Genomic DNA, 26808 nt, shown 5'->3' with positions numbered 1-26808 from the left:
TGCAAGGTCATATCTATTTATTCTGCAATAAATTGATAATATAATTATTATTAACAGTTCATAATCAACAGGTACAAAATTTTGGGTTTGTTATGTTTATATACATCATTTCTACCTTTTTTCTTTATGGATAAATACATAAAAAAACATATAGAACTAAAAACCAAGAATCTGGAAACCTTCTAATGAACAATCTGTGTACATGACCAACACTCCCACATATAAAAACAACTAAAATACATTTACTGCCAAAGTTACTGATACACTATAAGATCACTATAAGTGAATGATACTTCAATGCTTCTTCCAATGATGAGTCATAAACAGATTATCTGTATCAGAATCAGTTTAAAGCAGATTAATGTCAAACTGAAACTGAATGCAGAGAAATTCTGCAGCTTCTGGCACTGAAAATATACACATCACAGCCCACAGAGGGCAGCAAAGGCACATTTTAAAGGCACCTCTGGTCAGAACTACAGTGACCCCTACAGCACAAAACATGTACTTAAATAAAAAAATGTGAATATCAATGAAAAGTTACTTTATTTCAGTAATTCAGTTCAAAATGTGAAACCCATATTATATAGATGTATAAATAAATACACAGAGTGATCTATTTCAAATGTTTATTTCTTTTATTGTTGATTATTATGGTTTACAGCCAATGAAAAAACAAAAATCAGTGTCTCAGAACATTAGACTATTATATAAGACCAATTGGATCTTTCTGCAGTGTGGGCAGTGTGCCAAGTCCTGCTGGAAAATGAAATCCACATCTCCATAAAAGTTGTCAGTAGCAGAGGGAAGCATGAAGTGCTGTAAGATTTTGTGGGGAAACAAAACTGCACTGACTTTAGACTTGATAATAAAACACAGTGGATCAACACCAGCAGATGATTAGCATGACTCTCCAAACCATCACTGATCATCAGTAAATTTTACATTTCATTTAAAGGAAATCAAGTGTTTAGAGTCTGGAGGAAGAGTGGAGAGACACACAGGTCTAGTGTGAAGTTTCCACCAATCAGTGATGGTTTGGAGAGACATGTCATCTGCTGGTGTTGATCCACTGTGTTTTATTATCAAGTCTAAAGTCAGTGCAGTTTTGTTTTCCCACAAAATTTAACAGCACTTCATATCTTACAGCTTCCCTCAGCTGACAACTTTTATAGATATATAGATTTTATTTTCCAGCAGGACTTGACACACTGCCCACACTGCAGTAGGTAAAAGTACCTATTGGTCTTATATAATATTCAAATTTTCTGAGACACAGATTTTGGGGATTTATTAGCTGTAACCATCATCATCATCAACAATGAAAGAAATAAACACTTAAATAGATCACTCTGTGTTTTATACATCTATATAATGTATGAGTTTCACATTTTGAACTGAATTACTGAAATAATGTAACTTTTCAATGATATTCATTTTTTTTAAATGCACTAGTACACTCTTAACAATAACCTCCCCCTCTAATCTCACACACCTGAGCCAGGTAATAAGGCCTTTAGAGACACATGAACATTGTAGCCTCAGGTGTATTACATCTTATATCTAGGACCAGGAATGAGAACAACCTACCATAGATTCTGTTTAAATGGTTTTCCTGGTCATGATTCAGGAGCTTTAAGTATCAGGAGCATATATGGCTCTAAGGCCAAACCACATAAAAAATATCTTGCATTAAATGCATTTAAAACAGATACAAAACACTCAAGCTAAGGCTGCACAACATATTGTATTTTTCGCACTATAAGGCACACTGTATTATATGGCGAACTGTCAATGAACGTCTATTTTGTGGTCTATTTTTTTATACATAAGGTGCACTGGATTATAAGGCGCATTTTAAGAGACACAATAAGGAACTTTTGATTCAGCAGGTCTCACCTCTGGGTTGCGGTGGTTAAGTTAAGTAAAGCTAAGCTAAGTAAACAAAACTGTAATAAAAAAAGACTTTCTTTTAAAAGTCAAACGAGCGCTGGATGTTAATCTACACAGATTTTTCTCCTGAAAACTGGTTATTTCGGTAAATAAATCACTTCCATTTATTTACTGTAAGCTTAGATTCCCGAATTTCTCCAGCACCAAGGTTGGAGCATTAGCATTAGTGGCTAACTGTTAGTGGGTAATGCTAATGCTGCTCCAGCAGTGCTAGCCAGGGTCAGGCGCAGCATACAGGCCGAAAATACACCCATCTGAATGGGGAAATAGCGAGCACGGCTAGCGGGTAATGCTAATGCTGCTCAAGCAGTGCTGGAGGGGGTTAACAGCAGGCTACAGGCTGAAAATACTCCCTCTCTAAATGGCAAAAGAGCTAGCCAGGGTTAGCAGGTAATGCTTAATCTGCTTCAGCAGTGCTAGCCAGGGTTAGCAGCCAGCTACAGGCTGATAATACTCACCTCTGAACGGCAAAAGAGCTAGTGTGGTTAGCGGGTAATGCTAATGCTGCTCAAGCAGTGCTAGCCAGGGCTAGGAGCAGGACATTAATACTCCACTCTGAACGGCAAAAGAGCTAGCATGGTTATCAGGTAATGTTAATGCTGCTCCAGCAGTGCTAGCCAGGGTAAGGCGCAGCCACCAGGCCGATAATACACCCCTCTGAATGGGGAAATAGCGACCACGGCTAGCGGGTAATGCTAATGCTGCTCCAGCAGTGCTAGCCATGGTTAGGAGCAGGCTACAGGCTGATAATACTCAGCTCTGAATATTAAAATAGCGGTTAGCGGCTAATGCTAATGCTATTCTAGCCTTGTGCTGGAGAACTAAACTGAAACTCCTGTATAACTCTGTACTTCAGCGGAGTGGCTTTACTGCTCCTTAATACCTGACTGTTAGAATTCATACATAAGGTGAACTGGTGATTTTTGTGAAAATTAAAGGATTTTAAGTGCACCTTATAGTGCGAAAAATACGATATTCTTTTAGCACTGTCTCACAGACCATTTTTTCTTACATTTTTGATACTTGGTACAAAAACTCAACTGTCCACCTGAGCATTATTTTTGAGAAAATTAGTACAAAAAAACAGTATAAAAGCACTTACAAAAATGTATAAATAAATACCTGTAAATAAATGTATCAACACCTACTGGCTAATTAATGAGCTGCCCTGCATCTGTTTACATTCATCTAGACCTGCTGAATAAAGCTGACACTCCTAAACACAATCATATTGTGGGCTCTACATCCTTCAAAAGGCTGGACGTGTTCTTCATCCTGAAAATAACAGAAACAAATAGAGAAAGAAGAAAAAGAAAGACAGAAAAAAAGGCTGATGTGAGTTTATTTACTGTACGGAATGATTCCATAAATCTAAATAGTTGATTTAATAAAGAAAAAAATTGAGACAATATTAAGAATCACATCATGGAAAATAGTGTTTGTTTGTGTATTTGTTTGTTTGTTTATTAAAAAAATAGATGTTAAATGTATATCCATGGCTGATTTCAGTTTATTTTGCACTTTCACTGCTACAGACTGTTAAAACATCACTGCAGTTTATTACATAGAACCCTATTTTATTGATCTTTAGACAAGCCTTCAATTGTGCAAAGTACAGCTTGATTTAGGTTGTGTCAGTGTGTCTTTGCTATCGTAATGATGGGAAAAGTACACCTTGCGCGGCTTGAAACGTGCAAAAGTCCTGTACTAATTCTCTTAATTAATCATGGGTGTGTTTTTTTTTGTGCGCAATGTGAAATAAACCATTCCCCTTAAGTTGCCAGGTGCGCTCTGAATTTGGCAGATTGCTATTTTAAAGGCGCAGCTACCTGGACATGTCCAACACTACTCAGCAGATGAAACTGACCTACTCGTTCACACTCGTTCATTCTATTTATTGATGGTGTAAAAGATTGCATAGCTGAACACACCCACCACGCCCATCAGTTTAGATTTATTCACAAGCACTGTTGCTATTTTAACAATGTTAGTGGAAAATAGATAGAATAGATAGTTTATAGAATACTTAATTTATGGTTATTTACACAAATATAGCTATATAGCTCAGCTCTGGACTGTACTGTAACAATATCAAGGGAATCTACACTGACATGCCAAAAGTCATGGGACATTTCCCCCCATTTCCCATTTGGCATGTCAGTGTAAAATATATATATATTTTTTTTGTCACCCTGCTTTAAAACACACGCACGCACGCACGCACGCACGCACGCACGCACGCACGCACGCACGCACGCGCGCGCGCACACACACACACACACACACACACACACACACACACACACACACACACACACACACAAAAACACAAAAACACACACACACACAAAAACACAAAAACACACACACACACACACACACACACACACACACTCTGAGCTTATACAGTTAAACTAATGTAAAATAATGAATACAGATCAGTACTCACATGCTGGCTATTCTCTCCAGCCTCTCTTTAATGTTCTCCTAGAAATAAAACAAACAGGAATGTTTAGATCATCCAGCACAGAAGAACTCTTGTAAAAAAGTTGTGTATTTAAATATAATAATAGTGTACTTGAACTACATGCGCAATAATTCAAGTATATTTTTTCTACTTATACTTACATTTTTACCTACTTAATCTGTATTTCAGTCTACTTTGAAAAAGTATACTTTATTTGGCTGTGCTGATTTTATACTGGTGATGTACTTAGTAAAAATATATGCTTAGTATTATTTTATGAAACTGTGCTTTTTATGATAAAACTATACTTTTACTAAATGAGTCTAGAGGAGTTGATATTTCTGCAATAAAACTCTACTTCAGTCAAATTTGCTACAAAACAATAATTTTGTGTTGACAAATTAAAACTGTGATAATGAACTTTTATGTGTTAAATTTATACCTAAAAAAATTTACTTTAATTACTTTTGTGTTGGTAAAAAATGTAGCACTTTAAAATAAGACTACCTTTATAAAGGGTTTATAAATGGTTTACAATTAGTTTATTAATGGTTACTAATTATGTTGTAAATGCCTCAAAAATCATTAATAATCAGTTATAACACATACGTAGAAAGGGCAACAATGACCTGTTGTTTGCCAAACAGTGAACCCACAGCCATCTATATCATAGCCAGTATCAGATGGTAGTGGTTGCTGTGTTCTGCTCACGCAACTTATAATGTGATTTATTGTGTGTGATTGTGCTTAGGTAGGTGTGTTGTTGCCATAGTTAAAGGAAGTGAGCTTAGATTAAGGAGGGATTCTATGTGTTCATAGGTTATTTTTTCGGTAGGTCTGTTACTTGGCAGTTGAGGCAATGGACCATGAACATAGTGTTAGGCTGTGCTTCTGGATTCTTGTCGAGCCAGTATCAGATTGTGGTGGTTTTGCTATTGTTGTTAGTTGAGTTTTGCTATTGTTGTTAGTAGATCCTGGCTGAGCCCTATGCATAACCCCAGCTGTTAGGTGCAGGATTTGTCAATTTCCTGTATTATATTACTAGCGGCAACAATATAGATGGCTGTGGGTTCACTATTCGGCAAACAACAGGTCATTATTGCCCTTTCTACGTATGTGTTATAACTGATTATTAATGACTTGTAAGGCATTTACAACCTAATTAGTAACCATTAATAAACTAATTGTAAACCATTTATAAACCCTTTATAAAGGTTCACTTATTTTACTTATTTTAAAGTGGTTCCAAAAAACACTTATAGCAGTGAGATATATTGCTTTTGTTTCCCCCAGTTTTTATACACTCCTCAAAATGAATGTGATGTTAAATCTATATTTTAATAGATTTTTAATGTTCAGTCAGACAGCTCATACAAATACACCTCACTTATATTAAATAGTGGTGAAAATAACATACGACTAGTAAACTCAATATGAATTTAGTGCACATTTGTATCATTTTAATTACAAATAAGTAGTAATTAAGTACAAATTATTGATTTCAAAATAACATTAACTTAAGTACAGACCTATTTCAGCATAATTTAAGTATACTTCGTTTTCACAAGAGAAACAACATCCTCTTAAAACGTTTTATTTTCTACATACTCCTGAGAGCAGAAAAAAAGGCCCAACAACCCCCTCAGGTATCACTCACCTCTGAAGTTGATGGGGGAAGTGCTGTAGATGTATATGAGGAACTGTTACTCTCTGATAACGATCTCATCATCATTGAGGAACGACTGACAGGTGCTTTACTCAAATCCATAACTAGTGATGAGAATAAACAGACAGGTTTAAGTATTTATAATAATTATAATATTACATGATTTAATATTGTTAATCCTCTCACTGGGAGTTTCAGATGGCTGGTGTGAGCTATTCTTACCTGATTCCTGAGTAAAGCTGCTCTTCTCCACACTGGCTGACAGACCAACACCTCCACCTGCTGCTGGACAGTCCTGCTCAGACCAAATGAATGCTTTATATGCAGTGTGTGACTGTGATATATTAATGGTTTATACAGTACCAAGATTGGACACAGCTTGCCATTCAAGGATTGTATGTGTTTTCTACATAATAAATGAATAGTGAAGTGATCTATCAGACTATGAGGGAACACATAAGGAATCATGTAGTAACTTAAAAACAGGGTTAAACCAAAAAATACTCTGTGAAGAAGCTTTTAGATGCTCTTATCTGGGGAGCTGTTTTTAACTTGTGGTTTCTGAGGCTGGTAACTTTGATAAACTTATCCCGTACAACAGAGGAAACTCTTGCTCTGCCTTTTCTGAGGCGGTCCTGATGAGGGCCAGTTTCATCATTATGTTCACTGTATACCTGTAACTCTACCTCTTCACTACTTTACTTTAACTGATGCTCTCAAACACTTTATTCAGAGACAAGAAATTCCAGTAATTAACTCTTGACCAGTTCAGCACAGCTGTTAACTGAAAGCCTGAATTCCAGGTGACTCTACCTCATAAAGCTGACTGAGAAAATCCAGCAGAGATGTTTAACACTTACACATATTGTGAGGGCAATGCTAAAACAACATTCAGCTCTGAAAAAATAAGAGCACTTAAAAATTATGAGTTTCCTTGATTTTACCAAATTGAAAAAAAAAAAAACCTCTGGAATATAATCAAGAGGAAGATGGATGATCACAAGCCATCAAACCACCAAACTGAACTGCTTGAATTTTTGCACCAGGAGTAAAAGCAGCATAAAGTCATCCAAAAGCAGAGTGTAAGACTGGTGGAGGAGAACATGATGCCAAGATGCATGAAAACTGTGATTAAAACCAGGGTTATTCCACCAAATATTGATTTCTGAACTCTTAAAACTTTATGAATATGAACTTGTTTTCTTTGCATTATTTGAGGTCTGAAAGCTGCATCTTTTTTTGTTATTTCAGCCATTTCTCATTTTCTGCAAATAAATGCTCTAAATGAGAATATTTTTATTTGGAATTTGGGAGAAATGTTGTCTGTAGTTTATAGAATAAAACAACAATGTTCATTTTACTCAAACATAAACCTATAAATAGCAAAATCAGAGAAACTGATTCAGAAACTCAAGTGCTCTCTTCATTTTTTCCAGAGATGTATTGTGGAGCCATTATTCACATATACAGATATTCTAATCTGGAGTGCTCAGAATAAAAAGGGTACCTGTGCTGAGGAGGAGGTGAGGGCCAGGCTGGTCTCCAGCAGCAGCACACGGCTCTGCAGGTTCTCCCAGTCGCTGAGCTCCATAGTGATCTTCCCCGCCATGCTCTTCTCCAGATCCTGCAGCCTGGAGTCCAGCAGGGTCAGCTGCTGCCCCAGCCTGCTCACACAGTCCTGCAGACCCGCCTCCACCGCCCTCAGCGTGCTCTCAGACACACACGCCTGCAGAAAAACAGCATGACTGTGTAAAAACTGATATTCCACGCTATTTTTTTTATTTTATTTTGTTTTATTACTAGATGAGAAAACGCTGTAAAATACTCAATTTTAAACTTTGAGTAAAAACAGAAAAAAAAACTATTACAGGTTTCAGCGAGTTAAATTTAGGACATTTTTAAGACCATTCTCAGTGCAAACTTAGATTTTTGTATTCTTCCATTTCAGAACAAATTACAGAGCCTACTAATCTAACCAGCAAAAAGACACGGATCTGTTATTTAAAAAAAAAAAAAGTGCTAAAGTAATTCAGCATAGAAATACTGTTAGTATACATAATTAGCCATTATGGCTAATCTGCTATTGTGGCCTTCATAGTAAAAGTCCTCAGGCCGGCTCATACACTTATAATTGAATACCAAGACGAATAAAAGCAAATAAATAAATAAATAAATACAATATTTTAAATTCTATTTGGATTCTTTTATTTAGACTTCACTAAGTAAACTCTTTGATCAAAATATGGTCAAATATCTACAATTGCATCTATTTTTTAAGCATTTTAATCTGTATTTTTTAAAATTAATATAGAGCAACATATTTCAGCTATTATTGTAGTTACTCTTTACATATTTACCGCACTATAAGGCACACTGGATTAAAAAGCGCATAAGGCAGGGTGATATCAGCTAGCGGTTCGTCCCACGTAGCTTGTTTTAACACAGTAAACACACAGTCTGAGACAGTCTGTTAGCAGCTAATGCCAATGCTGCTCCTGCAGTGCTAGCCTGTAAAAGTCACCTCTGAATAGCGCAGTTAGCGGCTAATGCTAATATTGCTCTAGTCTCGATGCTGGAGAATTTTACTGAAACTACTGTATAACTCTGTACTTCAGTGGAGTGGCTTTACTGCTCCTTAATACCTGACTGGTAAAATTTATACATAAGGGGCAATGACTATTTTTGGAAAGAATAAAGAATTGTAAGTGCACCTTATAGTGTGAAAAATACAGGAAGTAGTGGAAAATCTCCTAAAAATAATCTTGTGTGACCTATAAAAAATTCTCTCATATTTGAGTGAATAAAGGTACATACATCAACAAAGATTGATCTAGTGTAAGAGGTTTACAGTATTAATTTACAGCATCTGTTACTGACCTGATATCAGTTCTCTGCATTTAAGCCTGGCAGTGTCAGTGTGTGATAATGTTCACCACAGGTGGAAGCATTTATATTGTTCTATCCATATCAAAATTATACTGTATCAACCGAAAATAAGAAATTCAGTATAAAGTCCATATTAGTTTAGATAAAATCTTCCAGCACTAGTCACTAGGGGTGTCACGATTTCGATATTTCGAAATGGCGCAGCGCACAATGTGAACATTCTTATCTTTTTAAAGAAAAACTTGATAAATATAAAAATAACAGTTGTTTTGTTTTGCCTCAAATATGTTAATAGTTTTGGTACCTTAAGGAGCATCTTTCTCTCAGATAAAGTTAATAATATATCTTTGTTAAAGAAAAAAACTCATTCTCAGGGACCGAGTCTTATTTTTCATGTTTAATTGTTATAGTAGGATATAGTAGAGTTCAGTTTGTTAAGGCTTTAATTGTTCTATTATTTTGTACATGTCTGTTCCTGTATTTTTTTTATTATTTATTTTGTTATGTTGCACATTGCTGTTTTAATAGTGCACACTGCTGCTATCAAAAAGCCACTAGATGGCATTACATATATATCTTAACTAAATTATTCAAATTTAACCATTAGTGCTTAATGTGGTGTATTACAGATCACTTGTATCACTTTGCAACACTTATATCAAGCTCACCTTTTGAAATAAGATATTGTAAATTTGATGAATCAAACCAATGACTGACCATAGACTAATCTAAAACTGGCATAGTCCTCTCTGCTGTAAAAAAAAAAAAAAGAAAAAAGAAAATCGAGAATCTAATCGAATCGTGACCCTAAAATCAGAACTAAAATCGAATCGAAGATTTAGAGAATCGTGACAACCCTAATAGTCACGCTCTTGATGAAATTCTCACCGTGTGAGCAGAAGGTCGAGGGCTGCTACTGTCGCAGGAATCTTTTCTCCTCAGATCTTCCTTCTCTTCTTCCTCCTTCATCCTAAGAGAGTCGTCTGAGGAGAGGCTGAACTGAGTTGGAGTGCTGCAGCCCATGTGCCTCTCCACCAGCGGCCTGCTGCTCACTACAGCCTGCATACATAACACAGTTATAATATCATAATCCAAACTCAATCACTGCAGTTTACTGATAAACTTGGGTATCACATTAGAGTAAAATACTGTAATACTACTCTACCGCCTCAGTCCACATACTTCTCTACTTTCAGATGCTGCTACTGGATCTCTCAGCTTGTCCAGAAATGCATGTGTACTGCACTCCACAATGGGCAATTATAGCACAATTAGTCTTTGCAGCAGTGGTGTAAATGTGAATGACAATACCTAGGAGCAAACTGTGTTTTAAAGAAGTAAAAGCTCAATTAACACATATCTGACTGTTCTGCATACATCTACATTTGATTTTCGGTATTTCAACAGACACCCTCTGCCAGGAGAAATGACCAGGGTTGATCAAGCTCTGGCCTGTGTCCAAGACCTTCTCCACACGAATACGGATACTTTTAAATATTGAGGTTTTTGTCTCGGTTTTGGTCTTTCTTCCACACTAAAACTGCGTTTTTGGTCAATTAAAAAGGGGCTTTTCGAAAACGCCTCTCAAGTTGGACATTAAAAAAAAAACTCGGACGGGGAAAACGAAGCTTTCTGATGGACAGCACCTGGATTAGTTCTGTTCTCTCTGCAACTTGAGAATTATATAATAACATGTTTAGTGTTTAATTTAACGTTAATCTCACGTTACCTAACTCAGCAGAGGCACCAAATGCGCTGCATGCAGTTTCTTTTTATTCCTCCTGTTCAGAGATACAACACTTACCGCGAACAGAGATTCTGGACCAGGCCTGGATCTCCGCGGTACAGTTAAAAAGCTCCACGCGACAGTTAAAAAGCTCCACGCGACAGTTAAAAAGCTCCACGCGACAGTAGGTGAGCTCCGCGGTACAGTTAAAAAGAAAACTTTTGAAGTTTTCTTACAAATTTTATTTTTAAATATCGTCTCGTCTCGTCCTCGTGAACCCAGTATCGTGTCTTGTCTCATCTTGTGATATTAGTGTCTCGTCACACCCCTATTAATATACTTAATACCCTTAATAAGATACTAACATATCTATGAATGTGATTTCTGAGATTGTGAGTGTATAAAGACTTACAGTGTGAGCTGGTACCCTGTGGCACGTCTCTCTGAGAGGTGGAGATTCTGCGGTTTTGGAGTCGCTGCGGGACAACAGCCGTCTCTTCGGGGGACTGACGACCTGCAGGTTTAATTTAACGATTTAAAGATTCTGACGGGAAAATCTGATTTACTCAGTGAAGAGAAGTGAATACAAACTCAAACCTCAGACAGATTTCTCACAACAGTCGTGTTTATTTGCTCAATTTAACATACTGGAAAAATGTGGCTTGTGTAATGCCTTGGATACACTACAGGACTTTTAAAGTGGGAGCAGATTATGAATGGACTGGTCATATTACACTACACCATTGTTTTTACTTATAATATAAAATCTGAATTGATATAGAGCTATACTTCATGACTGGGCATGGTAATGCTACATCACCAGATTCCTGACCACATGCACCACTGTGCACGTGACTATCTGCGTTACCTAGGAGATTTAGATGCAAACATGAAGGTGCATGAGCCGGCTGCAGTCATTTTTTGTGCTGCTATTTGTGCAAATGCAAACAAATCATGGTAAAAAATGTTGGATAAATTGGTGGGTTGAGAGATGTGATTAGCATGGTCTCTAGACATTATATAAAGAGCTGGAGAAAAGCTAAACATTCTGCAGCTACAAACAGTGCAGAAGTAGTGACTCCAGCTGCTGTATTAAAGCTAAAGTTATACACTGCCTGGCCAAAAGAAGAAAAGACTCCACCTGGATTTAAGTAAGTAAATGATGTGGAGTTGATGGTTGATGCTGCAGTTGGTCTGCAGGTTTAGGTTCAGCAACAGTATGTGCTGAAAGAATGAGGTCAGCTGACTACCTGAATATACTGAATATAGGCCAGCTTATTCCTGGATCAATGGATCCATTTTTTCTTCCCTGATGAACACGGACATGTTCCAAGATGACAATACTATGCCAGGATTAATGGGGCTGGAATGGAATTGTGAAAGAGTTCAGGGTTCAGGGAGCATGAGATCATCATTTTCACACATGGATTGAGAGAGAGTTCACCACAGAGTCCAGATCTTAACCTCATTGAGAATCTTTGGGATGTGCTGGATGGAGAAGAGCTGCTTTGTTCAGTGGTCAGACTATACCATCATCAATGCTGCTGCAAGATCTTGGTGAAAAATTAATTCAGCAATTGAAATAAATCTTGTGACGCTGCAGAAGCTTATTGAAACAATGCCAAAGGTAAAGACGGTCCAAATATTAGATTTAATCCAAAATGTTTGATTTTCTGGGACTGAAGTTGGATGTCGATGTAGCACAGTGAATGCCTGCCGTGATCAAAGTTAAAGGCAGTACAACTAAATAATAAAGTGTATTACTGAACATATACTTCAAACAAACATCAAAAACTGTACCTTGGAGCCTTTTGTGAGCTTCTTGTGTTTTTCCATCACAAATCCAATGATATCACAGAGAAGACCAGCCTTCCTCTCCGCAAAGCCGGACTGCAGGAACTGCTGCTTAGTCAGGAGAGGCTTATAACTGAAGAAATCACGCAGAACCTAAAACAAACACAGATACATACATTTATAGCTGTTATAAATATAAGAAACTGGCCAATAATTTAAATATACATGAGTGTTCTTAATTTTAAACACTTAATTCTCGATGTGGTGATGCTGCTGCTGATAAAACTGGACACCTCCACTAAGATGCTGGCTGGAGGATTCTAGAAGAAATCTGCACCCGAGTTCCAGATTGTTCTTCAGGCTAGCTTGCAAGATCTTCACTACTTTATTCAGAATACGATTTGTTTTTCTTTATTTTTACTGTATTTATGTTTTACAGCATCTGTTTTAATGAGATCTGCAGTTTTAACAGTGAACGCTCTATTAATGCATAAAACATGACTATTAATGCATATAATAAATGTATTAGGTGATTAAAATACACTAAATCCAACAGCTACTGCAAAAATGGTAAATGTGAAACACAGGAAAATTATTAAGATTCTCTGCCTGAACAAGATACAAACGTGTTTGTCCAGAAGGTATTTTATATTCCTACACATTGTTAATTATATTAGAGCAGACAAAAATCATGAATTATGTTATTGTTTTTGGTCTATTTCGAATGTGCAGAGCGTAGCCTTATTGCTGTTTTATGTGTTTTGCAGAGAGGCTGTGTGCTTAACATACAGTAAAATAAAAAAATCTTAAAGCTCACCTTCCGCGAAAATCCGATTTTTCTTGTTCTTTGTGGAATACAGTAGGTCTCTCCGAGTTGAATGTGTACACCTGCACATTAAACTGTTTTGCAGCCCCCATTGTCTGCAGGAGCTAAGCAAAGAAATCCCCCCTCCCCCCCTCCGAAAAACGGGTGAATTTTGAATTATCTTTCTGCCTACGTAGGCAGAAACTCACAGACCAGCCCACCTTGGCTCGAGAAACTCCCAGAGGCGGAGCTGAAGCGACGCAACATCACCGCTCATCAGTTAGGAGGTGGGAGGCAGTGAGCGGCAGAGCGGTGGAGGGGCGTCGCAGTGCTCCTAGCCAATCAGAGGAGAGATATTCGCATGCTGTTTGCATGTATGAATATTCATGAGCAAAGCTGGAATCCGGTCATTTTGGACACACCCCTAAAACAGTCCATTAAAAAAGAGCTATACAGAGACACCTGAGCACTTTTTTTTTACAAAAACGGCTCACATGTCATTCATTCATACTAGAGACCACAACTAGACATTTTAAAATGAAAGAAAAAACGACGGAAGGTGAGCTTTAAGAAAGTGTTTTATATTCTTAAATATTGTTAATTATATTAAAGTAGATGAAAGTAACTGTAAATTATGTTATTGCTCTTGGTCTATTACGAGTGTGCAGTGTGTAGCCTTATTGCTATTTTATATGTTTTGCACTAAAAAAATTGTAAATTATGATATTGTTCTTGGTCTATTTCGATTTAATGAGTGTGCAGTGTGTAGCCTTATTTATGTGTTTTGCTGGCTATGTGTTTAAAATAATAATAATTAAAAAATTTGTTCAGAAAGTGTTTTGAATTCTTAAATATTGTTAATTACATTAAAGTAGACAAAAGTAATAGTAAATTATGTTATTGTTCTTGATCTATTTCAGTTTAATGAGTGTGCAGTGTGTAGCTTTACTGTTGTTTTTTGTGTTTTGCACAAAAAAAATAATTTGTTCAGAAAGTGTTTTATATTCTTGAACATTGTTAGTTACAGTATATTAGAGTAGATGGGGAGATCGGCTCTTAATAAACATTTTTTTTAAACAGTAGGTCTATGCTTCTTCAGTGTTGCAATTAGGGCTGCCACGATTAGTCGACTAGTCACGATTATGTCGACTATTAAAATAGTCGACGACTAATTTAATAGTCGATTAGTCGTTTTTTTTTTTTTTCTTAGTTTTTCTCTCCAAACTGCTGCGACTGCCTTTCTGTCCTGGACGCACATGCGCAGTAGTGGAAACCGGGGTAGGTAGTGGACGACATCTCAGGACATTATACAGACAGGCTCTGGTTGCATGGCTACCCCGCTACAGAACTCAAAAATGTGGGATCACCAAGAAAATAAAAGTGAAACGCGTGCAATGCAATATCTGCAATGAAGAACTTGCCTTCCTCGGTAGCACAACCGCGATGCACGAGCACCTGAAAAGGAGGCATGTTGTGGCTGATTAAATGACGAACAAAATTGCTATTTAGCTGCTAAAATTAGCGTAAACAGAGCGTTAACTTAGTACTTAACTTACTCATCTTGATAGCTTTAAAACAGAGGTCACTAATAGGCGGACCGCGATCCGGATCCGGACCCAGACGTTGTCACAAATGCCGTCCCAAACCGATAAACTACAGAGAAGGATTTCATTCTGACAGTGGCTTCTGTTTTCAGTGCTTTTCGGTGCAGTAAACTCACAGATCAGTCATGTGTGGTGTAAAATCACCAAACGCTCTCCTCTGCCAATCAGATCTGTGCAGACCGCTGCCCTGTGTACGGTAATGTACACAATATCTGGACAGAGAGGCATTTTTTATTAATATACTTTTTTTTCATAATAGTTCAAACAACCTCACGGTTGAGATGTTTCATAAATGCCAGTGCCTTATCCTTATTTTACACAGTTGTTTACACTTTATGCTAAACAGTAAAATAATTGTCTGTTACAACAAGCTGCATATTTCATTAAAGGTTTAATGAACTATGATTTTAATTGTTTTTATTTTTAGTTAGCATATAGCTGAAATCTAATGTTGGTTGTATAATAGCAGCTGCATTCTATTGTTTTATATTCAATTAACGTATGATCCGATTAGTCGACTAATCATAAAAAATAATCGGTGATTAGTCGACTATAAAAATAATCGTTTGTGGCAGCCCTAGTTGCAATGTTAATTAACATCATTCGGAACAGATTTCACTCTTTCAAACAGCATGGAAATGTTTTTAAAATCCCAGTTTTAACTCTTTACTTACTAAAAAGATTTTACTTACTAAAAAAATGTCTTGTTTAAATCGGGCTCAGGCTCAGGCTCATAATGACAGTGTATGGGTTGAGTCGAATAGGGCTTGGGCAGAACGTGCACAGGCTTGGGCTCAAAAAACAGTTTATGGGTCGGGCTGGATTTTTTTGGGCCTGATCTAAGCTCTGATCTGGAGGAATCATACTCTGAATATAAAGAAGACAATGTGGTAAAGAAGCAGGAATAATCACAGGAAGGAGTTTAATAGAAACAGTCCGCCTGAACGCACGGGAGGAAGGCAGGAATGGAAGGTATGACAGCACTGCTAAATGTCGCTTTCCTGTTACATCGCCTTTAATTCAGAGCAAATGCAGCAAACTGCCCTCTGCCGCTTTCAGCACGTCACCACGGCATGCAGCATCCCAGCATGCTCCTCTGCTCTGTGCATCACGTGCACCACAGCCTCTGCTCAGGCTGGGAGGAGGGCCAAGACCCTGTCTGAGTCTCACGAAGGGTCAGTGAAGAAGAAGAATCAGCGAGGAGGAGGAGAAGAAAGTTCCGGTAGATACAGATACAGAGCTCACAGCTCGTATCTGACAGCCTGGACCAGCTTTAGAACTCCTCTTCTCTCAGTGTTTCTGCTGGAAACCAGCCAGAAGCAGTAATTACTGAGAAGTAGGCCGTCTGCAGGGGGGCGGAGTGGAGCTGGAGCCGGGCTGAGTGGGGCTGGATGCAGCTGTAGGCTACAGATGCTCTGCATCACGCTGTGCTTTGGGAGATCTCCTGCTTCAGATACGGGGGTTAAAGTCTCTCTCAGTGCAGAAACGAGTCCGCAGGGTTAAAGATAAAGCTGTTAGAACTGATGACACAAGTCTGGACAGTATAAATCCTGATTTCTGGACCAGAACGGAACAGAACAGCAAAAAAAAAAAAAAAAAAAAAACGCAGTGGTGTTTTCTAACATTCAGAGAAACTCCACTGAAATACAGAGTTATAATGTTGAGTTTTCAGTGAAGTTTCTTCAGCACTAAGGCTGGGTGCAGCAGCATTAGCAGAGGCAAGTATATTTGACTGTAATCTGCGTGTTTACTGTGTTAAAAGAAGCTACGTATGACGAACTGCTAGCTAGCATTTATGTCCTGCTATCACTGCTGTTAGCGGCTAATGCTAATGCTGCTGCACCCAGCCTTAGTACTAGAGAAACTTCACTGAAACTCACCATAATACTAAATACTTGAAATCTAAGATTACTGTAAATAAAGGGAATTTCTTTACTCAGTTTTTGGGAGAGAAATCTGTGTATATTAACATTCAGCACTTGTTTTTTTTTTTAAGAATCACAGTTTTGTTTACTTAGGCACTTTTTCCCCAGCTTCCCCATTAGAAAGAAAACATGGCTACACACTTCGATTTAGGCATCCTTACTAGTGTCGCTTAATGTGCCTTATAATCCGGTACGCCTTATAGTAAAAAAAAAAAAAAAAAAATGCAAACTACACACAACAAAAATATGAATGCAACACTTGTTGCACACTGATTTTGCTGTCTTTTTATTATTACATTTTCTATGTACACAAAATGCCTTTTATTGTTCACAAATTTGTCTAAATCTGTGTTAGTGAGCACTTCTTCTCCTTTGCCAACATAATCCATCTACCTTACAGATGTGGCATATCAAAATGCTGATTAGACAGCATTATTATTGCACAGGTGCACCATCTGAGGCTAGCCACAATAAACAAACCAAAATACTGATGAGTGCCAGTTTAATCAGCATAATGTTTAATGTTGTCTTTGTGGTGACTGCACTTAAGGATACTGTAAAGTTCTTAAAATGTTTCAGATTTTTTTCTTCAAGTATAATTTTCCTTATTTAGTTGAGATGTTCTTGCTTCTCATAATCTGGATTAGAACATTACTCAAACATTCACTATTCACTGTATACCTGTAACTCTACCTCTTCACTACTTTACACTTTATTAAGAGACAAGAAATTCAAGTAATTAACTCTTGATGAGTTCAGCACAGCTGTTAACTGAAAGCCTGCATTCCAGGTTACTCTACCTCATAAAACTGACTGAGAAAATCCAGCAGAGATCAGTAAAACTGTCTAATCTCAGCAAGAGGAGCTAATCTGAAGAATCTAAAATATAAAACCCTTTTTTTATTAATAATGTACATTATATAATAAATTACACACAGTATAAAGCTGCATGTTAAAAAGTCTCACACACCATGCATATGAGGTCATATGATTTACACACCTTGTAAACAGTCTCGATGAAGCTCAGGTCATTCTTCCCCGTCAGCTCGATGCCCTGCTCCACCAGGTGTTCAGCCACAGCAGACGAGAAGGAGGTGAAGGCATAGCTCACGATGGGCAGACAGGAGAATGGGTCTCCTTTTGCCAACCTGGTGCAGCCAACGACAAGAAACAAAACAAGAAAATCAGAACGGTTTATTGTATATATTAAAACACAAACTAGTGCATCTCAAAATACTAGAATATATTAAACAATTGGTACTTTTGGCAGTGTGGGCAGTGCGCCAAGTCCTGCTGGAAAATGAAATCCGCATCTCCATAAAAGTTGTCAGCAGAGGGAAAACATCAGAAAAATGTTTTTTTTAACATCAGAAAAATTAGACCGTTTCTACAGGCCACCGAACTCCTGGTAGAAGCAGTCGTCATCTCACGCCTCGACTACTGCAATGCCCTGCTAACTGGCCTCCCGGCCTGTGTAGTAAAACCACTCCAAATGATCCAGAATGCAGCAGCACGTCTGGTCTTCAATCAGCCAAAACGGGCACATGTCACCCCGCTGCTCATTGAGCTCCATTGGCTACCAGTTGCTCGTATCAAATTCAAAGCTCTTACAATCGCCTACAAGGTGATGACAGAACAGCTCCTTCCTACCTGCACTCGCTCCTGAAGGCTTACGCTACCTCCCGGCCGCTGCGCTCCTCCAATGAACAACGCCTCACTTTACCAAACAAACATTCACACAAAGCAATCCAGACTGTTCTCATACAGAGTTCCCCAATGGTGGAACAAACTACCTTCTACTACCAGATCAGGAGAATCTCTCGCTATCTTTAATAAACTCCTGAAGACAGAGCTCTTCAAAGAGCACTTACTCTCCTAACACCTCTAACACATTAACTATTTCTAACCTCATTTCCTTCTTCCCCTCCTTCACTTCTCTATCCTTTCATTTCCCTTCGACCTCCTTTAAGCCCTATCTAAAAATGGTTTATCTTAATTCCTTTTACTTTTGTACTTGACTATTGTAAGTCGCTTTGGACAAAAGCGTCTGCCAAATGTAATGTAATGTAATGTAATGTAAAAAACAATGCAAACCATCACTGATTGGTGGAAACTTTACACTAGACCCCAATCAGCTTGGACTGTGTGTCTCTCCACTCTTCCTCCAGACTCTGCTCCCTTGATTTACTTTAAATGAAATTTACTGATGATCAGTGATGGTTTGAAGAGACATGTCATCTGCTGGTGTTGATCCACTGTGTTTCATTATTAAGTCTAAAGTCAGTGCAGTTTTGTTTTCCCACAAAATCTTACAGCACTTCATGCTTCCCTCTGCTACTGACAACCTTTATGGAGATGCGGATTTCATTTTCCAGCAGGACTTGGCACACTGCCCACACTGTAGTAGGTAAAAGTACCTATTACATCTATATAATATATACATTTCACATTTTTTACTTGAATTACTTAAATAAAGTAACTTTTCAATGATATTCAAATTTTTTGAGATGCACTAGTACATGTGGAAAAAAAGGTCTAAGAACTGTCTGCTGGCCGACTTCTGGTTCTTCAGCTGGAGACGAATTAAGTCAACGTTTTGGATCGTCCTCAGCACATCAGAGCCAAGCGTACTCTCGGGAGGACGCTGCGTTTGATGCACCAGACTTCAAACCACCTCTCTGAGCATCTGATATGCAGCTTTAAGACGGAGCTGGTTAATGTACAGTGTAGTGGACGAGCCCTCCACTCCACACTCTGCAGAACTCTAATCGAGGACATGAAACAACGGCTCAATCTGGCTGTTTACACTACTCAAGATGTTTAGGCCTTGAGCCATGAAAATGAACTCTCTCACAAGTTTAGAGAGAGAATGATACACATCATCATGTTTAACACCAACTTTTTAGCACAATACATATACTGTAGAAGCTCCTTATCTATGCTTATTGTAAGTGATTATTTGCTTATTAAAGTGTCAGTCCATGTTATTTAGTTTTGAAGCTGAAAGCAGCATCCCTGCTAAGCCTAATAATATATTCATTCTATAAACTGGGGTGTCGGGTCGCTTTTCACGGGTGTTCTTCTTCTGGTCACGTCACGCATCTTTACGTACTTACGTCACACGTACAGCCTCTAAAAGAGGATCTGGCTCAGTTTTACTGAACGCGAGCGGCTGGTGGAGCAATGGAGACTTCAGAAGAGGAAACTCAGAGCTCAGTAGCTCATTCACTCATAGTAAAACCAAAGAAACAAAGGAGTGAAGTTTCTGACTGATCGCTCTCTCTCTCTCTCTGACTGAACATAACCTGGAATCGGGCTCATCCGCTCTGAAAGGAGACCGCATCACACCCGCCCAGTTTAAAATGATTCTTCCGCATGCTTGGTGTAATTACCAATTCTCACCAGAGAGGGTCCTAAATCCCCCAAATCCCCAAACTTACAGACATTAGCTTTAAATAATTGGTCACTAGGAAAGTGTTGTATTGCACTGTTAATAATACAATTGATACAATGTTGGAATAATAAAAATGAAAAACACTATAACTAAAATTGTGGTTTTCTGATTGAAATCAACCTAATTTGTATTAGCTTTACTAGTTACTTTTAGGGCAGCAACGATTAGTTGATATAATCGACAATGTTGATTATAAAATTTTGTAGATTACACATTTCCTCACTAAATATCAGAACTTTGCACGTTTTAAAGGGCAATGTTCTGGATATTTTAATGGCATTTAAATCCCATGTTTAGCTGTTTCTATCATTTTAAATACCCACAGCAAGCAGAGACGAAGGGCATGGCAGAAATAATCATTGATTAATGAACTAATTGCAAAAATAATTGCCAGATAAGTCGACTACAAGAATAATCATTAGTTGCAGCCATAGTTACTTTGGTACTGTGGTTGTATATTTTTACATTACATTGCACATGCAGTACCAGTCAAAAGTCTGGACACACCCCTTCTAAATTAATATGTTTCTTCAACGTTTTTTACATTTACATTGTAAATTCAATATTGAAGACTATATTAAAGCTCTACAGGAACACATGCAGAACTATTTTGTAAACAAACAAATCAAAATATATTTTATGAGTATCAAATTTATCTTTGAGGACAGATCTGCACACTCTTGGTGAGATTTTAACCTCAGTGTCTTCATGAGGAAGAGTCACCTGGAATAGTTTTCTCAGCATTTTAAAGGAGTTCCTGGAGGTGCTGAACAGTAGTTGCTGCTTTTCCTTCACGCTGTGAAGCTCCAGCTCATCCCAATTAAATCACCTCAAATCAACATCTCGCACACTCTCTGTCTCACTCACGTTCTCTCTCTCTCTCTCTCTCTCTCTCTCTCTCTCTCGATATTATAATACAGTAAAACAAAAAGCTTTAGTCTGCCTGGCCTAAACCACACTACACTATTATTACTGCCCCCTCTCAAAAATACAGGGAACTAGCAGAATTAAAAAACAAAAAAACAAATCAGGATTATAATAATTTTTTAAGTGATTGACACCAGTAATATCAATTATCTTAATTTTGTAAATGTAACATATATATATATATATATATATATATATATATATATATATATATATATATTTTTTTTTTTTTTTTTTTAATTCCTAATAAAGCACCACAAACATGCTCACTGTTTGTTCCAAAACATACCCAGTCCTAGCGACATTATATGTTATTGTCCCATCTTGAAGTTTGGGAAAAAAAAAAAAAAAAGGTTATAAGTATTTTTTTTCAGTATGAAAAAAATTCAGCCTTAATTAGTATAATTAACATATAATATGAAAATGGTTCATCTTACATATTTGCAACCAACCCCTGCAAAAACTAAAACTGAAACAAAATTGCAATGTTATGTTTTAATGTTATGTAAAACTAATGTTTTATATGTTGGTCTTTTAAAAGTAATAAAATAGGGAAACAAAAAATTAAAGGTTGAACATATATTTTTGTTTTGTATGAAAAACAAGTGAATTTTCCTAATTGAACCATTACCTGTTAGAGGTAAGGGACACTATTGCACTAAATATTGATTATATTGATAATAATTAGCAATGGAGTTAGTAATGAAATACTCACACTGCTTGTTAGGATTTTTTTTTTTCATAATCTTTTTGATAATTAAATATGTGACGGGTCAATATGACCCGGGAACACCACTGCTGTTCCTGACAAAGGAACATAATAGGAGAGTTAATATATTTAATTTAAATTACATTAAAGCATACAAATAAAACATTGACAACATTGAATCTGCAGATTTCTGATCTGTTGGCTATTGCTCACAGTTAAATACTCATATAACAGAATCCTGTCAGACTGTACTTAGCCTCAGTCTAATGAAGGGATTTGTGTTAATATATTTATATTAGTGTTATTTTCAGCTTTACAGTAAATCTGATCCAGTCTGCAGTCTAAATGATCTGAACACTTTTCAGCTGGCTGTGAATAAACAGACCTAGACATCCCAGCATTCCTGATATCTACTGAGACCCGAGCAGGTGGTTCTGCTTACAGCAGCGCATCACTGATGAACACGAGATCAAGAGGAGCTGTCCTTCTGACTTCATGAGAGAGCAACCAGACGCAGCACAACTTCCCCGAAGAGTTTCAGCTTTTATATATTTACACCAACACATTTCTGTTCAATGCAAATATTGATGTTTTAGATTTACATTTAACTATGTCTCTGTTTAATCTATGTAGTGTATGTAAGAACAGGGCTGGATGATACGGAAAAAAAAAATCTATAATCATAATATATTTCATATCGATATCGATACAAACAGTATAAAAGCAATCCTCCCTGGTTTGTGTTTGCACACACTGATTGAGCTGCTGGATCATATGGTAAAAATATTTAATCACTATATTTAAAAGACATTTTCCTTATTTTTCAGATTTTGAGTAAAAATTTAATCTGCTGGTGTTGATCCACTGTGTTTTATTATCAAGTCTAAAGTCAGTGCAGTTTTGTTTTCCCACAAAATCTTACAGCACTTCATGCTTCCCTCTGCTACTGACAACTTTTATCGAGATGCTGATTTTATTTTTTCAGCAGGACTTGGCACACTGCCCACACTGCAGAAATTAACAATTGGTCTTATATAACATAAAAATTTTCTAAAAGACACTAATTTTTGGGTTAATCATTGACAATAAAAGTAAAAACAATATATATTTTGAACTGAATTACTGAAATAGTTACTTTTCAATTATATTAATTTTATTTTGAGATGAACTAGTATACATGTTTAATATTGGACAACGACACTGGCTTAAAATTCCCCCCACATCAGTGCATCCCAAGCATACATCCCTCTAGCCCACACCTGGCATTAGACATTAGTATGGTGCCAACAGATCCATGTATATAGTAGTTAAATGCATTTTGAAGAGCCACTAAACCCTAAACCATATTTTTTTAAGTAATAGCTGAAATGTGTTAATAAAACACACCAGTCCTGCTTAAAATCTTTATAAACATTTCCTAAACTTAAAAAAACACTTTATTATGGTGATTTCTGGCTCTTTAGCACCCTCTCAGGTTAAACTGTGCTATAGTTACAGTTTCTGTGTACTTTCGTAGGTAGACAAATCACATGTCTGCGTCTAACTGCTATCAGAGGCACACTGCTGCTGCTGTAGCTCAGCCAATCAGCTCTCCCTCCTGCACCGTCTCTAAACCCATACATCACCCACCCCTCCCCCTTTTTAAATTTGAGCTGAGTTTAGTTCCCCTTTAATAGGGGTGTCCACAAACATTTGGCTGTATAGTGAAAGTTAAAGGTTTTTTGCATGTAGTCCATTAAGTCGATTATCCTGCAGACGAACGCAGCAGCAGATCAGATGTACTTCAGTAATTTACAGTAACAGTAAATCTGCTCTGTGTAATTACAGTGGGAATACGGGAATATGAGTCAGCCCTGCGTCCAGTCCGAGCTTCTGTTCAGCTCCAAACCGCCGCTGCCATAGTGTTTGTTGTAAATCTGAGCTGGATTTCAGGCATTAGTGCCGGTTGGATGGAGTTTCTGGGGAATCACAATTCGAGACGTCTATGTTGGAAATTCAAGTATTCCATCATTTCATTTCCATCCTGCAAATCAAGCAGCCATGTGGACGGCAGCAGAATGCAGGAATCACATAATCTATAATACAATTCAGCTCGTTTTCCAATCAGTTTAATTTGATCCAGTCTAGTGTTATGCCAAATTCAGCACCCCTGCCAGGAAAAGCACCCCCTATTTCTAAATAATAATAAAGCAATTATCTCTGCATTTTTTGTCAAAAAAAAAAAAAAAAAAAAAAACGCATATGCGCTGCTGAGAGGGGTGCTTTTCACGGTGGGGCTGCAGATTTAGGCACTACTATGGTGCTAAATTTAGCACTCCCGCCAAATAAAGCACCCTCTCTCAGGGAGAGGCTGCAGGTGGCATGTATTTATTTTATTTATTTTTTTTATTTTTTTTTTACAAGTCATCGTAGCTTACAACAGTATCTTGGGTGTTTCCATTTTCCAAATAAAGTTAAAGCTAAGAAGACATGAGTGCGCACTCCTGAGAGGGGGTGCTTTTCCTGGCGGGGGTGCTGAATTCGGCACAACACTAGACTGGCTCCTATTGGACTGATTGGAAAACGAGCTGAGTTGTGTTAGATTGGTTTCATTCCTGCATTCTGCTGCTGTCCACATGGCTACTGAATTCAGCACAACACCGGGCAGGGCTGCAGGATTAATCTCATTATATCATCATTACAGTCTGAGTTTCTGTGATGAACACAGTCTTACAGGCTGGACGACAGAACGGATAATATTACTCAACAAGTGCAGCATCAGAATGATGCAATCACACTGTTGGGAACAGAACATTAGAAGCAGAACATGTGCTATAAACTCAATTACAAAACACACACAGACTGATCAGTTAAAAACTCACTGCTTTCTTTCATTCTGCTGCATTTTAGAGCATTGCTGTGAGAATCTCTTGTGGAGATTTCCATCTCCACAACTCCGCCCTTTCTTAAATATTAGATGAAGCTCCATCATTTCAGAAAACAAAGCTCTACCACTGTCCCACAGCTCAAAACTGAGGGCTTTATACCCCCTATTCTATTGCAAAAACGTCTCTACAGGGAGTACCAGTACACTTAATTCGGATAGTGCAAACAAATCCTGTTAAATTGGATGACATGCATAAAAAAAAAAAAGTATATATTTTTTTTTTTGTAAAATGTCTTGTAATTTTTCTATGTGATGAAAAAGGATACATATTGTGTATTGTACAAATGCCTTTACTTGTCATGATGTAGTATTCATAATATAACTTTTGGCCATATCACCCATCTCTGTACACATTTTTGTATTGTTTGTGTATTTATTGTATAATTGTTTTAGTTTGCAGTTTATATGCATGCACTAAATATTCTGCAATATTTTTTGCTGCATTATATTATTTTATGCTATATTATTTATTTTGCCACATTATGAATATACTGTTATACTATTATACTATATTCCTGAAATGAATGAATTAGTTTAGTTTTCCTATATCGCCAAGTATATCGTTATCGCAAAAATACCCTGAAATATCGTGATATTATTTTAGAGCCATATCGTCCACCCCTAGTACACACAAACAAAAAAATTGGACCCACCTTAAATTCAGTACTTTTTCACTAATTTCATGTTCTATATTGTAGATTAATATTAAGTAATCTAAACTATGAAGAAAACCATATGTAATTATTAAATAAAACAAAACAAATAAGTGTTAAACAAACCAGAATATGTTTATTTATATATATATATATATATATATATATATATATATATATATATATATATATATATATATATATATTGTACCTTTTGCTAAAATGTCAGTGCACATTTTGGCTAAATTTACTTAGTCAGCTTCATGAGGTAGAGTCACCTAGAATTCAGGTTTTCAGTTAACAGCTGTGCTGAACTCATCAAGAGTTAATTACTTGAATTTCTTGTCTCTTAATAAAGTGTTTGAGAGCATCAGTTGTAAAGTAGTGAAACGGTAGAGTTACAGGTATACAGTGAATAGCTCTGTTTAAGTAATGCTCTAATCCATATTATGGCAAAATGGCAAAAGAAAATAAATGGTGGAACTGGCACTCATTAGGACTGCCCCAGGAAAGAAAGAGCAAGAGAGTTCAGAAAAAGTGGTAATTTGGTTTGTTTAACACTTTTAAAGATTACTTATGTTTTATCATAGTCTGAATGACTTTAGTATTCATTTACAATGTAGGAAAAAACATTAAAACATATTAAAACAGGCATAATAAATTACCTGTTATAATCCACTTCTCTGGGGTATTTGAGATATCTGAGGGAGGTCTGCAGCTTCTTCAGGCTTCCCTTCAGATCACCTGTAGCCATTTTTCAGTCTACCTGCAGTTTAACAGTGAAATAAAGCGATTAACTAATGAAAAACGTTATTAAACACAAATATACAGCTTTTTTATATTAATATTAGAGCATTTCCGCTCCTTACCTTTGCAAAACAAGGCGTTGCAGCTTCAGTGTATGTATACAATCCACTTTTTGCGGTTGTTTGAGCCGTTTTAAAGAGTTTTAACGAGTTTTGAAGTGTTTTAACGGGTTTAAACTCGATAAATAGACGTTTATTTTGTTTGTATTTTGTTTCTAGGCGCGCTCACAGCGGATTTAAAACTGTTTAGCTATCATTTCACAGCCGCACATTCATCCTCCTAGCTGAAAAAAGTGGACCGGATTTTAGAAACGGATTTTAGAGTTCTTAATCACAAATATACTATAGATATATGCATATAAATCATACGATTATTTCAATATGATATCAAAAAAGTATCTTTTTATTTATCTGCCTCTCTGTATATCGAGCTATCTAGTTAACTAGTTACAGTTATAAAAATCCATGCCAGGATTTGGTTCAATCCGCCTGGGCGGCTCTTCTGAA

The 26808-nt window shown here is 37.0% G+C and overlaps 1 protein-coding gene across 1 annotated transcript; it reads right to left on the bottom strand.

Annotated features, from left to right (window-relative positions):
• On the bottom strand, positions 1–26589 carry cep44 (centrosomal protein 44). The gene is made up of 11 exons (XM_022684826.2): positions 26365–26589; positions 26161–26261; positions 17827–17974; positions 12499–12645; positions 11111–11212; positions 9861–10031; positions 7594–7812; positions 6309–6381; positions 6078–6190; positions 4403–4440; positions 1–3228 (listed from the first exon to the last, which is right to left on the bottom strand). The coding sequence occupies exons 2-11, from the start codon at positions 26247–26249 to the stop codon at positions 3180–3182; spliced, it is 1149 nt and encodes a 382-aa protein (XP_022540547.2). The 5' UTR covers positions 26250–26261; positions 26365–26589; the 3' UTR covers positions 1–3179.
• Between the last annotated feature and the right edge of the window lie 219 nt (positions 26590–26808).

This window comes from Astyanax mexicanus, chromosome 7 (assembly GCF_023375975.1).
Source record: "Astyanax mexicanus isolate ESR-SI-001 chromosome 7, AstMex3_surface, whole genome shotgun sequence".
Lineage (NCBI taxonomy): Eukaryota > Metazoa > Chordata > Actinopteri > Characiformes > Acestrorhamphidae > Astyanax > Astyanax mexicanus.
This window is presented reverse-complemented; position numbering and strand designations above follow the sequence as displayed.

Coding starts and splice junctions, on each gene's coding strand:
- cep44 (XM_022684826.2), bottom strand. CDS start 26,249: ATGGCTACAGGTGATCTGAAGGGAAGCCTGAAGAAGCTGCAGACCTCC. Junction 17,975..26,160: donor AGAGAAGTGGATTATAACAG/GTAATTTATTAT, acceptor TGGCTGCACCAG/GTTGGCAAAAGGAGACCCAT. Junction 7,813..9,860: donor CTCGACCTTCTGCTCACACG/GTGAGAATTTCA, acceptor GTTTTTCTGCAG/GCGTGTGTGTCTGAGAGCAC.